General features: G+C 33.4%; 1 protein-coding gene across 1 annotated transcript in view; it reads left to right on the plus strand.

Moving 5' to 3' along the window:
- The first annotated feature begins 1,235 nt into the window (after positions 1–1,235).
- The window catches only part of LOC133194501 (neuronal acetylcholine receptor subunit alpha-7-like), a 24,245-nt gene continuing 9,627 nt past the window's right edge, over positions 1,236–15,853 (plus strand). Inside the window, exons 1-4 of the mRNA XM_061330447.1 lie at positions 1,236–1,275; positions 10,982–11,091; positions 11,275–11,807; positions 12,156–12,358. Coding sequence (XP_061186431.1) covers positions 1,273–1,275; positions 10,982–11,091; positions 11,275–11,807; positions 12,156–12,358 — 849 coding nt within the window. The 5' untranslated portion in view covers positions 1,236–1,272. The remainder of the gene's footprint in view (positions 1,276–10,981; positions 11,092–11,274; positions 11,808–12,155; positions 12,359–15,853) is intronic.

Raw genomic sequence — 15,853 nt, forward strand, 5'->3', positions numbered from 1 at the left:
GTAGATCTAGAGCGAAAAATACTCAGCCAAATTAAAAAAAGAGAAAGTTATACAAAGAGACAAACAAACAGTCAAACACAGTTGGAACAAGCATTGACAATCACTTTATCATTAACCGGGATTATTCGGGGGAAAAAATCCGGTTATTGAAATGTTGAAAATGATTGGCTGGCTGGCGGATGGCTGCCAAAAAGGTACATCATTTCTCCGGATAACTCTGTCTACAATTTTTTAAGATAGGAAAATTTTTGCTTTGCAGATGAATTGTACATACAACATGTATATCAGAGATGTGCATACTGCTTGTATTTTGGTTTTGATAACTTATGAGAAAAATACCAGTTGTTGAACTTAGTCACTGTTAACTAAATATTGCGTATAGGGTACCCCATTTGTCCGGATAACTCCTCCTACAGATTTCAAGATAGGAATTTCTTATTTTGCAGATTATATTAATAGGACATAGATCAAAGATGTGCATACTGTTTGGATTTATAATTTAGAAAATTTATGCGAAAAATACATCTCCTGAAATCAGTCATTTTTTTTGCAAAATATTGCATATAGGGTACCCCATTCGTCCGATAACTCCTCCTACCCCTTATTTTACATCAATTGTACATTTATCAGAGGTTTGCATATGACTTGGATTTTTATTTTTGATAATGAGAAAAATACCATCTCTTGAACTAAGTCATTTTTATATCTCCTACAGTTTTTAGAATAATACAAGACGTTCACATTTATAAGAGTTATTTCCCTTTCAGATTCAATCTAGGGTCAACAGACATGAGATGCTGTTATCCCTCTATAACATTACCAACTTTACTGGGGTAGTATCTGATAAATAAAATCTATATGTGTGTGTTCATTATGTTAACTTTTTGCCCCTTTCTTTGCCACTAAAGGTATGGTATAAAATTGTCGAAAGATATCTAATATTTAAATTTTTTACAGGTAATTTAGAAAGGATATAGTGAGAAAAATGGGTATTTCACTACAAAGGGAAATAACTCTTCCAAATGTTAAATTTCCATATTCATGTGAGAAACTCCAGTTCTGTTCACTCAAAGAAAAACCCCGTTTGCTGTCATATTGACGCCTTTAATTTCCATTTGTTTTCTTCTCTTAATTGATAACGTTCATTGAAAAATAATTTAATTATTTCATTGAAAGGTACCCTTCTTTTATTTTTTTTTAATATTATCTATATATTTTTTTTTTATAAAGGACGAACACAACCAGCTACTAACTTCCAGTTGTTTGGTTCAAATGGTGAGTATTACATGTATAGAAAATGCTGACATGTATTTGGATAAATAAATATGTTAAATTTATACTCAAAAAGGAGAAGAAAATATAGTATTCATTTGTTTGATTTGTTTTGAACTACTATATGTATTTTGTTTAATTATCATCACATTATTACCATTTTGAAAACAATTATATAGTACATCTAATTGTGCAAATGTAACTGTTTTATGTCGGTTAAAGCTTTAATAAAAGCACTGAGAACGATATTTTCTACTTAATAAAATCGAATGACATAAACTATATGTATTTGCATGCATGGACAATTGATGCATTGTAGCAACCTCTAATGATAAAACGCCGCTTAATGATACAAATATCATTAAGGGTTGCAATTGCAACGCTTAATGCCATAAATTATTGCATTAGTAGTTGACATTCTCAACCGCTAATGCTAAATCGCCGCTTAATGATAGAATTATATCATTAAGCGTCACAAATTCAGAGCAACAACGACGCTTAATGAAACAAGCAAATATTTATATATAATCGACGGTTAATGATACACACAAGCATGAGGGTTGTCCGTAAAGTTCGTGGACAAGCTAAAATTTAAATAAAAGTTGTGTCATAGATATCTATTATAAGCATATTTATAATCCTTTACTATATGTGAATTACAAAATGAAAAATTTTATTCAGTTTTTAGTGTATAATTACAATTATGACTTCATTATTAGACTTGGGATGGTTACCCGGAGCACAACAAAGTTTTAATTAAAAAGGTATTTATCACTTTATACATTTCATTTGTATTTTGTAAAATACCCGGAAATTTGGATGGCTTTCACAGTATGAGGTTGACAAAAGTTATAACGTCAAACCTGTACAATTTGAACGTTCAAAGTCACAAAATGGCCGAGAAATCGAGGTCAGAGTTTATTAAGACAGGATCATCATTGTTCAAAAAAGGGACATTTTCGGAAAAGGTGGAGCAGAGAACAGTGATAAAATTTTGTGTAGACATTGGAAAAACACCAACAGAGATCCATAAATTCCTTAAACAGTCGGGAAATCATAGTAAAGTAAGCCATTCTTTAGTGTTTAAGTGACACAGAAGATTTTTGGACGGAAGGGACAGTTTACAGGATGACATGCGTGAAGGAAAACCATCTTTCCGAGATTGCAGTGCTATAAAAAATGAAGTTCGTAACGTGACTTTGCCGTATTTCCGTACATACAGTCGTTTTACGCGGACAGCGGTTTGATTATTTGCAGGATCTGAGACAGGAACTGTTAAATATTATTTCACGTATGAAATTAAACCAGAACAGTTTGTGCACATTTTTGATGACTGGTTGAAGAGACATAAGAAATGTGTTGAGTTTAACGGTGACTACGTTGAGAAAACTTAATGTATTTAGCTTTTGACGTCGAGTAACGTCAAGGATTTTCAGTTTAGTGCACCGGGTATGAGTGTGTATCTTTTTAGTATATGATAAAAAATATAACTATTTGTGCTTTTTTGTGATTAAAACTTGCATTTTAATAAACTGAAAATGAATTTAATGAAAATAATAGTTTCATATATTTTATCAATGTTTGTCAGTAATTATCAATGTTTTCCACGAACTTTACGGACAATCCTCGTATATCATTAAGCGTTGCAGTCGCAACCTTTAATGATATAGAAATTAGAAATGGCTGCCATTAACTAAGAGAAACATATACCCACCTTTCCTTCCATCACTTGTAAAAACATTTATGTATGCCCTTGTGCTATAGAATATAGTAATTATTGGAGTTTTTCCATGTTTTCTAGTCAAGGGAACTTCTTAAAGCTCCGGATATCCCAATTTCCATCTGCTACACAGGGTCCTAAATTAAGTGTTTTCACACAAAGAATTATTTATTGATAAAAAAAAAATAAATTAAATAAATGTCATTGCAATAAGAACCCTTACTCATGCTTATTTTTACAAACTAGACAGCACACACTGACAGAAAGAAATGTTCAAACACTTCTGTGTTTCTTTTCTTTACTTGCATTTATGGTACTTTATAAATATTGAATCAGATGAGCTAGCGACCAAGAAGAACACGCTAATAATGTACAGTGTAGCACTTGCCGAAAATTACACGCCTTATATATACCGAAAGTCCAAGCATATCGGAGAATTCTACTATAATGAATTTGAAATCGTAAGAAATAATTTTTTCTTATAATATTCAAACGTGGTTAATTCGTTACACAGGCCCCTAGCAACGGTTTCAAAAATGTGTGTGTGGGGAGGGGGGACTTCCCAAAAAGAATCCAACAAGCAAAAAAAGGTAATTTACTGTACAAATCCTGGAATTTGCCAGTGCTCAACCTTACAACAAGGGGGAGGGGGGCAACCAGCATCTAAAGGAATATTTACTATAGCAAAGTATTATACTTTGAAAGAAGTGTCCCCCCCTTGCCCCTCTCTACTGCAAATGTCAGTGCACAACGACCCATTTCGGTATACCGTATATACTCGTCCATAAGATCTGCTTATAAGTCTGTTGTATTTTTTCAAATTAATTCGGCAGAATTAGTCATTGACCCGCTTATAAGTCGGTAATATTTTGCTAAAGTCTGTAGACAATTTCAAATGAAAAATCTTTTGTATTTACCAAAGTTTCTAAGTACATATATATTTTGGGGCAAGAAAGATATTTGAGTTTACTAACAATTTTAACAAGTACAAGATCATTTAATTCTCTAAATACTAGTGTTATAATTATGATTGTGGTAACCTTAGATCTTAGATCTTAGATCTTCATTTTCTGCATTAGAATTGTTCCGATCTTTATAAACGAGTTACTGTATTTCTTCTTCAAGAAAAATTCAAATTTATAAGTCGGACCTAGACTTTTGGTTCAAAATTTGATTTCTTAGCACATGTATTTAAATTTCAGTATTTGTGATAGTTGCAGAACTATAGCGTTATGGTTTATATTTTAGTCTTTGACCATGACGCTACATATCCCCTTATGAAAATATGATTGGTCAATCAACAACCTATTACTCCCTTCTTCTAGACACTTTTAAACCATCCACCTCCCAACCCTTTATAGCCGCTCTACAGACCAATAAACTCGCTTTTTTTTTTTAAATTACCATCCGACAAAAAGGTCATCATGCAATTTTAAGCCAGCCATGCTACAATCGAAGAGAGTGTGATTGGTCGATAGTTTTCTGAAAGACGTCAATTTCCATTCCAATTCTATAATATAAAAGAAGACATTAAATAAGTTTTTTTTATATAAATTCATTTTTTATGTATACAAAACAAATGTTGGGAAGTCCTTCTTTCTCAATTGATTTAATTGAGATATTTGATAAAAATTCTGATGTTCAAGTTTGCACTTTCATCCCGAATGAAATTAACCTGATAAAATTAACTCAAAATAAAAACATCAGCAAATTTTGTCATTTTGATATGTAGTAAGAAGGAGAAATAAACTTGCTTAATAAGTTAAACTTATTTGAAAACATATTGCAGCCAAACAGTCTATTTTTGTTGTGAAAGTGAAATTGTTAAATATATTTCCAGTCCGGATCATTTAATTTAGATCGAGTTATGCTCGATATTGCGATTTCTTTTCAAATTCTTTTTCTGACATGTTCTGACATGTTCTGAGTTATGAAGTTACCGGGTGGGAGTACATATAAATTTTAGAACACGATAACTGTTGTCATGTTGTCATTTTGTATTTACTTCCACTTATTTAGAACATGACACCTTTATAAAATATGATTGTAAATTATTTCTTTTATGTTTCTGTAACACTTTCTTCCACGGATTAAAAAAGTACATGTATTATCAAATTGTTATTCGGACACGTAGCATCAGGGGGAGCCCCCCCCCCTCCCCTCCCCCCTTTTCCACAGATAACTTTCTACTATTGAAAATGTTCATTGAAAGGCTGCCCCCCCCCCCCCCACTTTTTGTTGTAGTATAGTCAAATAAGGGTAGTAATGTATGAAAAAAAATGGTACTGAAAGAAGTTTGCTCCCCCCTCCCCTTATTTTAGGCTTTAATTGACAACAAATTTGAAGCTCTCTTATTTCTTATTTGCAACAAAATCATTTCTTCTATTATATGTATATATTATTATGCATATTATTATGCATATTATATGCATATGTAAAATACAATTGAAAGCATATATCCATCCCACAACAGTAGTGAAAAAATGCGTAATGGACAAAAATAAGAGATTCTGTTCTGAACCTGTTCGCTAGCCTCCAAGGGAATGGAACAGGAAGTTGTATTGTCAGTTGTAAAAATTACAATGCTCTGTTTTTATTCAGTCTAATATACTTAGATACGCCACAGACATAGCAAATTCATGAAAGAGTTTTCTGGATTGCAATAGCCTTCAAACTTTGGCTCTGCTTTATAGGCATTAACATAATCTAGGTGTAAGAAAAAAGGGAAAACTCAAAAGAAGATAACATAGAAAAAAGAAGGAGGAAAGGAGGGAACAATTTTACCTTAAGAGAATAACGTAGTTATGAACTTTTATGTTATTCCCAGTATACGAGGGGTGATCAGAAAGTTCGCGAGCTATTTGAATAACTTTCATAAAAGAAATAAAATTAGAGTTCAGTGTTTATTATTTTTTAAAGTAGCCCTCTCCGATCTTAATGTACATCTACCACCGTTCTGGCCATGCGAGAATCACGTGATCCTGGCTGTCAGGTGACATGCTCCGTAGTGTTCTGTCACAGAAGCTAAACGATTTTTCCGAGTCTTGTATTTCATATGCTGCAAGTTATTTTTTTAAAACAGGAATAGTCCATTTGTCACAAATGGCCAAATATCGGCAATAGGATGGATGAATAAGGATATCGTTTCCCAGAATGAGCATGGTGACCATCACAACCCGACTTTTCCGTCTTTGGTGCGTCGTTTTTCCATAGTGGAAAAAGTATGGGCGCCTTCTTTTTATCATATCTGATATATTTAGAGTCTAAAGTAAACGGTATTTTAGGGATTTAATTGCTATAATATTCTCAAGATATTCAACTATATTTCTGACTGTTACTTGACAACCTTTCTTTGGAAATTGCTCAACAAAGGACACATCTCTTCCCCAGCTTACTTTCACTGGGCACCAGAACAAACATCATTTTTAACCATCTCCCTTCCTTCACTAAATCAATCAATTTAAATAATGATTGAACTTCTGGCAAGTCTTTTGTCTTCAAAATCCTTGTACAAATTATTAAATGCTACTGCAAAGGAATTTCAAAGATATACGTTAAACTTTACAGCCGTTCATTGCTTGAGTATAACTGAGTCAACCATTTTTTGTCACAAGTCATTTACATATTGACGTCATTTTCAAATTGTGACGTCACAAACATGGAGAAAACATTACGTAACATCTGTTGTTTATAGAACATGTTTATGACTATATGTGTGCCAAATTTCATTCTGATCTGAAGAGCAGTGTTGTAAACATAGAGATAGTTCGCGAACTTTTTGATCACCCCTCGTAATTTAAGAGTTTCAATAATTGAAGAACCTTTGTGCAATTTTTGATACCTGGTAATGCTGTACACCTCCTCTGAATCAAATTTATAAAAATACCAGCTAAAACTATATTTTTGTTAAATTCTCTTTCAAAATTTAAAAGAACATCTGATGGTACAAATTGTATGAACTTAAATCAATAATATTTTTGGAAAATAATCAGTGAAAAGGTATATTGTAAAGTTCATGTGCATTGCCTATGTCCTTTTAAATGCAAAATAATCTTTTGCATAATTATATACTTTTTGTTCGCCTGACCACTGCATCGTGACCTATAACCACTGTAGGATCGATCCCGATGTTCATTCTGTAGCACATTAAACATACATATTCATGATGTAGAGTATTTACTGATTCACTGGTTTATTTTTTTTTTTTTTACAATTTTGACCTGAGAGTACATTTCTGAACTTAAATTTAAACAACTTTCTCAGCGGTAAATTATACAAATTATACTTTCTAAAACTATATATACATTCTAAACTACGAAAGCCTATTAGGATCAATCTATGGAGAAAAAAATTTTAAAAGGCGTTATAACACCTTTCAAAAAGGCGTAATAACGCGAAAAAAGAATTTATAATGCCATTTGAAAAGGCGCACTAACGATAAAAAAGGCGTAATAACGCGAAAAAGGCGTTATTACGCCTTTTCAAAAGGCGTTATAACGCCTTTCTAAGAAGCATAATTACGCCTTTCTGAAAGGCGTTATTACGCCTTTTATTTTCAATACATGACTTAGTCCACCCCACGGGCTGCTGAAATCTTAACCTTGGGACATGAATTTCGAAATTAAATATAGGGCTTATTTCTTAAAAAAATAATTTAACTCTGGCTAATAATTGATTTAAAAAATGTTTTACCGAAAAGTTAGAAAAAGATCCCCCTCGAGTTTAGGCAGTTTATTTTATTTTTTTTTTTTGGTGGTGGTGGTGGTGGTGGTGGTGGTGGTGGGGGGGGGTTCTTGTTTTTTTTGTTTGCTTGTCAATTTTTTGGGAGCCCCCCCCCCCCACCCTCAAAAGCACGGGCCTGTCAAAGGCATAATGATGGCTCTTCAAAAGGCATATAACGCCTTTTGAAGATGCGTAAGAACGCCTTTTTGAAAAGGCGTAATAACGCCTTTTGGAAAGGTGTAATAACGCCTTTTGAAAGGCGTAATAACGCCTTTTGGAAAGGCTTAATAACGCCTTTTGGAAAGGGGTGATAACGCCTTTTAAATCTTTTTCTCCATAGATTGTTCCTAATAGGCTTTTGTACTAAACAAACTCGAAGTATTTAAGATGTAAATTACATTCTGAATATTCTTAAAAATGCGCAGATCCAGGATTGCGCAGAAACATGCGCAGATCCACGGGGGGGGGGGGCACCCCAGTCCAAAAAAAAAAAAAAACCCAACCCAGAAATTTTTTGGCAGAAAAAGAAATTAAAAGATTAAAAAAATCGTTATTTCCTTTCCCAAGTGTGAAAAACCTATATTTCTTGGTGGCGTGGGGTTGGGGGTGGTGGGGGGTGTATAATACCCGCAGTATCCGGTTTTATCAGAGGGGCACCGGTCTTGTAGAGTAGGCCCCTCTAAATCTTTCCTCCCGGAAAATTGGCTCTAGAGTAGGATTTCCCTCGGAAAATAGGCTCTAGAGTAGATTCAAGTTCAAAATCGGTGAAAATTTTAATTTGAAAGTAAATTACAAATATCATGTTCATATATTTACATTTGCTGTGTTTTTCTACTAAGCCAACTGTGAAATTGATTTGAAAACCATTTTTGTGTATACTCACGCGGAGAAACTCGAGCTAAAGTGACGTCACAATGAGGCTACAGAGACGTTAATAAAAATATGACGATATAAGGCAGCGAGAAATTCAAACATTGAGTATATTTTTGGTGCATTTAAACTTGTAAAATGTAAATATAAGGAATTTTTTTTTAAAGTTTTATGTGAATTATTGGTGTGTAAATCACACAGACTTGCACGTAGGCATATTTTTCATGAAGCGCTAGCGCGCTTCATGAAATATGCCTACAAGAAAAGTCTGTCGTGTGTGATTTACACACCAATAACTTACACAAAACTTAAAAACATTCCTTAAGTACATTCAATCTTGTATGTTTATTTTTTAGCTCAGATGCGCCATATATAGCTTTAAATCCTTTTGACGGGTTAAATATCTGCTGGTTATAAGGAGATATCTTACTCGTTAAGATTTGAAATGATTTAGTTGTTCTAACGAGATACTAATTCAAACCATTCTTTTGTTTATTGGATTCAAACAATATACAAGTAGTAAAAGGTGTACACAAATTACTTTCTTTGAAAGCATACTGAATCTTTAAACTTTAGATAGCCTTGATTTACTGCACATTAAAAATATGTGACAAATACAAGTACCGCTGTGCCATTGGAGGTGTTAAGGCTTCGAATCTGAGAAGAAAGCTTAATATTCGGGTTGAGACTCCATGAATTGGAAAAATGTGCTAAGAAAATTCTTACTACAATTGAAAAGTATGTAAGTCAAAAACATTCATTTTTCATTTAAAAGTAAGTGTGTCGTTTATCTTTTTTTCACAAAAATATTGCAGTTGTAGTTTATATTGACTCCATAACTAGAGCAAAAAAATCCTACTCTGAGAAAGAAAGAGAGGGAAATTTGGCTCTGGTGTGAGATTTCCCCTCGGGGGAAATCCTACTCTAGGGTACAATTTCGGGGGGGGGGGGCTGGCTATGGGGGAAATCCTACTCTACAACACAGGTAAGATATCTCAAAAGAAAAAAAAAATCTTTAAGAAATGAAACATGCTAGATAAAAAAAAATTTAAAAAGAATGATTAAAAAAAATATCACACATTCACACACTCAAATAACAATATATATGACGTCAAGATCCTGATTGGGGTGTGTGTGTGTGTGTGTGAATTTGTTGTATAATTAAAGGGCGCGACTGCAACGCTTAATGATAAACTAGTGTGTATCATTAACCGTCGATTATGTTGATATTTGATTGTTTCATTAAGCGTCGATGTTGCTCTGCATTTGTGACGCTTAATGATATAATTCTATCATTAAGCGGCGATTTAGCATTAGCAGTTGAGAAGGTCAACTATTAATGCAATAATTTATGGCATTAAGCGTTGCAATTGCAATCCTTAAAGAAATTTGTATTATTAAGCGGCGTTTTATCATTAGAGGTTGTTACAATGCATTGAAACCTAATTAGGGTATATTAGCTTATTTATAATTACCCATTATGAATATAAATGTAAAATTGTTCTGAATCTAAACTGTAATTTATTCGGTTAATAAGTTTTATTTACATCAATGAAAATGTCAGATCCATATCATGACGTAAGCAGGGGTGTAGCTTTTATTGGTCATGATTACAGAGCCATGTTCCTTGGATTTCAACCTCTCAATATGAGTAAAATATTAATTGAGGTAAATGACAATGAACAGTATGGCGCTTAGTTACTTTTTAAAATAATTTGCTTTGCTTTGTTGTACGTTTAAATGCATTCATAATTCTAGTTATACTGCATACATAAAATAAATAATGCATGACAATTCTATTTAGCATAATGAATAAAACATGATAAATTTTGATATATTCATTATTTTGACTTACGTATACAAAATAATAATGCTTCACATTTTTTACGGACAGATGATATAAACAAAAAATGGATGCCTGGATTGGTAAATAGTTTTGGGGCTGTTATTGTTGTAAATGATGCAAATAATAAATTTCTAAAATATTAAGAAATTGTAAACCTTCTATGATGTTCAAAATTTTACCTTTCTGCAACCATCCTCATTAATCTATACAAATTTTCATTACTTCAAATGCCATTATTGTGAATGAAAAATTAAAAACTATGCGGTTGAACTCGTTCATTTTACTTATATAAACAGGACTCAAGTTGTAATTTTCAAATTTTTTGATAAAAGTTTGTTTGTATCATCTGTCCTTAATTATAAATATCACAGCAGTTGTGTATATGTAGGTATGATGGAGATGTTTGGCATTACTAGTAATTTGTATTTAACTTTCCTTGATATACTTCCCCTAAGGAAAACAATTCCGTAGAAGATGTGTTGCGCATTATAGCAATGGTCGTTTAATTTGATATTAACACATTCTTAATGATATCTATTTATTATTTACAGAATTGGACAGATCTGAATCTTAGCTGGGACCCTGATGAATATGATGACTTAAAACTGATCCATCTTCATTACGATCAAATCTGGAAGCCGGATATCATTCTATATAACTCGTAAGTTTTCAATTACTATCTACTGTTATGAATATTTTTTAAATGATTAATAAGCATGAAAAGATCAACAGCTCTCATTTAAAGGTTTTAGTGTTTCATGATTTTTGTTTGATATTTTATGAAATCATTGTTTTTTCAAATGAATTTTAATACATAATATTCAATGAAAAACGTATTTTCCAGAATTGATTCAAGCACCGGATCTTCAGTCAGTACAGATATTCCCATTAATTCAAAGGGGCAAGCATTATGGTGGTCACGATGGATATTTAAAAGCAAGTGTTCGATGAATATGCAATATTTCCCTTTCGATGTGCAAAAATGTTTTCTTGATTTTGGATCTTGGTCATTTGACAACAGTGACATTAATGTTATTCCGGACAACCAAGATGCCGACCTTGATGTTTATCATCCAAATTCAGAGTTTGATCTTGTGAAATATACTATTCATAACTACACATTGCTTTCTGCAGAATGGACTCATCCATTTCTTTACATAAGATACACGATAGTTCTTAAACGTAAACCGCTTTATTATTTGTTCAATATTTTGATGCCCACAGTTTTACTTGTAACCATATCACTTCTTGCCTTTCTTGTTCATGGATCTGAGGAGAAAATATCTATCGGACTGACAACACTGTTGTCGATGGTTGTCTTACAAATGGTTGTGGCCGATAAACTTCCTCCAGTATCAGATGCAGTTCCTCTCATAAGTAAGTATCAATGTAATTTAAACCAGATTTCTTCGATCCGCACCGTAAACACTCTGCATCAGTGTATACGGGACGGATCCAAGAAATCTGATTTAAGTTAGACTGAAGTAAGACTGAACTCGATTTGAAACCTGACACATATTTTATGTTAAAATTTTTTTGCTGCAAAATGACTTTTGAAGTAAATACTTTGATGAAGCTTAAGAATCTAATCGTAAAGCTCTCTATGAAATACACACTTGTGTCTTTCACTGTGGTCGTGATATTACTTTATTAATATCTCACACACTCTACGTCGCAATAAAACTTTATTAATATCTTTTGAAAAGTCTTGTATTTTACTTTTAGGTTTATATTATGGAATATCAATCTTGCTTATCTCCCTTTCCATAAGTGTTAATGCAGTAACTATGAACGTTTATCACTATGGTGACGGTGGCCGTGAAGTTCCACTAATTCTAAAAAGAACCTGCTTTGGAATCCTCTCACGATTTCTCTGTATTTCCATCTCTGAAAAAGAAAAATCAAAGCAAAAGGATCCAGATGTTCAGGTATAAGTATGACAGGCACTTTGTGACGGCAGATATTGTCGTTCTGTACATATTGTCGTTGGCGGTACATATTGTCGTTCTGTACATATTGTCGTCGGCGACAATATGTACCTACCCTCATTGCCGACTTTTATGAATGTATTTACACACCAAATACATTCATAAAAGTATCAAAAAAAAATTCCTTAAAAAAACTCTAACTGTGGGGCGACAATATGTACAGTGAGGGTAGGTACATAATGTCGCCAGTGACAATAAGTACATGTGTAACTTTTTAGCCGGCGATATTATATACCAATGGATGGCGGTATGTGCAGTGAGGGTAGGCACATGTCGCGGCCGACGGCAATATGTACAAAACGACAATATGTACCGTCACAAGGTTTCTTAAGGATTTTTGGGCACTTTTGTGAATGTATTTGGTGTGTAAATCACGCAGACGTGTTTCGTATTCTATTTCATCAGTGCAATTGTGACGGTACTTATTGTCATCCTGTACATATTGTCGCCGGCGACATTATGCACCTCCCCCTTACCTCACATATTGTCGTCCGTCGGTATATATTGTTGCAAGCTGCAAAATTATGCTTGTACCCTGTGACGGTACATATTGTCGTTTTGTACATATTGTCGTCGGCGACAATATGTACCTACCCTCACTGCACATATTGTCGTCCACCGGTACATATTGTCGCCGGCTGAAAAGTTACACATGTACATATTGTCGCTGGCGACATTATGTGCCTCACCCTCACTGTACATATTGTCGCCCCACATATATTGTTGTTTAAAGATTTCTTTTGTTGTTTTTTGGTAGTTTTGTGAATGTAATTGGTGTGTGAATCACACTGACGTATCACGTATGCTATTTCATGCAGCGTGATTGTGACGGTACATTTTGTCGCCATGTTCATATTGTCGCCTGCGACAATGTGTACCTTCCTCACTGCGCATATTATCGTCCATCAGAACATGTCGCATGACAATGCACGGCAATGGTCCATATAAATATGACTAATCATTGCTTTGTTGTTTTTGAGAAGATAATTTTTAAACAATTTTCCCATATATTCCCATGTAAAACTTTGATGGCTAATTGCAACCCTACCATAGGCCCTGTTTCATATGAAGATACTTGAATCTGCGCTACCTGCGATACCTGAAGATGCTTCCATATAAACATCATGAATCACGGGCCTACTGCTGTTCCTCAGTGGTGGATCCAGAAATTTTAGAACGGAAAGGGGGGGGGGTCGATTCAGAGTTTTTTTTTGACAAAAAAAAAAGTGATTTGTATGTAAATATGTGTTACTGTATGTTATATGTTAAGTTGTTTGTTTGTTTGTTGTTTAACATCTCTCTCGAGAATTTTTCACTCATATGGAGATGCCACCACTTGCCGGTGGAGAGCTGCAAATTTTGACATATGCTCGGCACTTAGGGCCATTGAGCAGTGAGGGATCTCGGTTTATACGGTCTCATCCGAAGGATCGGTCTCCACGTCCCACAGTGTGATTCGAACCCGTGACTTAAGGATCAACTCCTTATCCGCGACCCTAGAGCTGATACTCTACCACTTCGCCACGCGGGCCACGTATATGTTAAGTAAATTATTTGATTATGAAATTTTACCTATGGACTAAATTGAGAGTATATACAAGTTCAATAAACAGAATTTACCAAAGCAAAATTAAAAAAAAAATAAACCACCGGGGGGGGGGGGGTGCTACATCTGTCTGGTTTTTGAGAAGATTTTTTAAAAGATTTTCTCTATATATTCCTATGTAAAACTTTGATCACCCATTGTTGCCCACCTTACTCCTGGGGTCATGATTTGAACAAAACTGATTTTATTTTTGTTTGTTGTTATAATGTCCATCTCGAAACTTTTTCATTCGTATGTAGACGTCACTACATGCCGGTGGAGGGCTGCAAGTTTAGACCTATGCTTGGCACTCAGGGTCATTGAGCAGTGAGGGAATTTTTTCGTGCCAGCACCTCAAAATTTAACATACGCTATATAATGACTCTTTCACATAAGTATCTTCTCTTCTGACCCAGCAGTTCTTGAAAAAAAAAAGATTTTGAAGATTTTTGCTAAATATTCTATGAAAAACTTTGATCACCTATTGTAGCCACATCCTTCCCCCGAGGGACATGATCTGAATAAAACTGAATCTACACTTCATAATGAAGCCTTCACATAAGTTTCAACTTTTCTTACACAGTGGTTCTTATTTAAAAGATGTCACTAAATTTTCATTTATTCTTATCACTACTGGACGAAAAAAGTGCTGAGAATCCCAAATTTTACTGATAATGTTTGATAATTACTGATACGGTGCTGTTCTTGCTGATAAATACTGATATTTACTGTTATTATTACTGTCGTTGCTGATAATTTTAGTTGTTTCTGATAAATACTGATAATTACTGTGGTCTTTACTGTTGAGTCTGATAAATACTGATAAATACTGTTGATGTGCTGTCGATGCTGAGATTTACTGATAATTACTGTGGTCATTGTTTTTAATCTGGGAAGGGACTAAAATAGCCTAAGAAATGATTATTTGTTTAAAAGAAAGTATTTTATCAACAAATTCATTACAGTATTCTAACAAAAAAAAAAATATTCTGAAAAAAAAAGTCACATATCATTTTATTTGTTTTCATATTTCATGTATTAATTTTATTGTAATCATTTTTACATCATAATGTTAAAATTAGATCATAAATGTTTGTGTTTTTCTATATCTTTATATTTCTCCTTTCAAAAGTTTTCAATATCTGCGGAAAATAATAATTGTGTTGTTATTGCAGTGGTTTTTCTCCCCAAGTACTTTTTAAAACAAGTTTTTATTTTTAAAGGTTAAAAAAAATCCCATCTCATATTTTTCCACGTGTATTTGTATTGCCATCAAAAGCTTTTAGAGGGCATCTTTAATGTAGTCAATGGTTGTTATTGTCAATTTATTTTTTCGTGTGGAGAATTGAACATGTATGAGCTCTATAAGTTGAGAACCTCCCCCCTCTTTTTACATACAACTCTCATTTTAAGAAGACACTTTAGCCAGTATTAAATATATCTCACAAAAAAAATCTATTCTGAATTTATGTTGTGTACACGATGTCCTTTTATTGAAGAATGTGACAGGTTTAAATAATAAAAATAAAACATCTTCAATTTGTAGAATAATCTCTTTTATATACATATAGCCAGTGTGCTCTAGTTCTCTGATTATGTCCTCGATGCGAATTTGATATCATTGTGTGGTATCGACGCTTTCTATCTTTCGGGTTTTTTTTGTTTTGTTTTTTTTGTTTTGTTTTGTTTTTGTTTTTTTTTTATTTTAATTGTTAAGCCATCAGTACACTATAAATCTTATGCAGTGTGATTTTCAATCAATGAAATACACGTCTTTCTTTAATTCTTTGTTAATAGTACATAAATCTGCGTTAGGTCTATGGACATACGCCAGTATCAGGGAGATCAAT

The sequence above is a fragment of the Saccostrea echinata genome, unplaced genomic scaffold, assembly GCF_033153115.1.
Source record: "Saccostrea echinata isolate AGI-Se365-2 ecotype Australia unplaced genomic scaffold, CSIRO_AGI_Sech_v1 ptg000029l, whole genome shotgun sequence".
In the NCBI taxonomy this organism is placed as follows: Eukaryota; Metazoa; Mollusca; class Bivalvia; order Ostreida; family Ostreidae; genus Saccostrea; species Saccostrea echinata.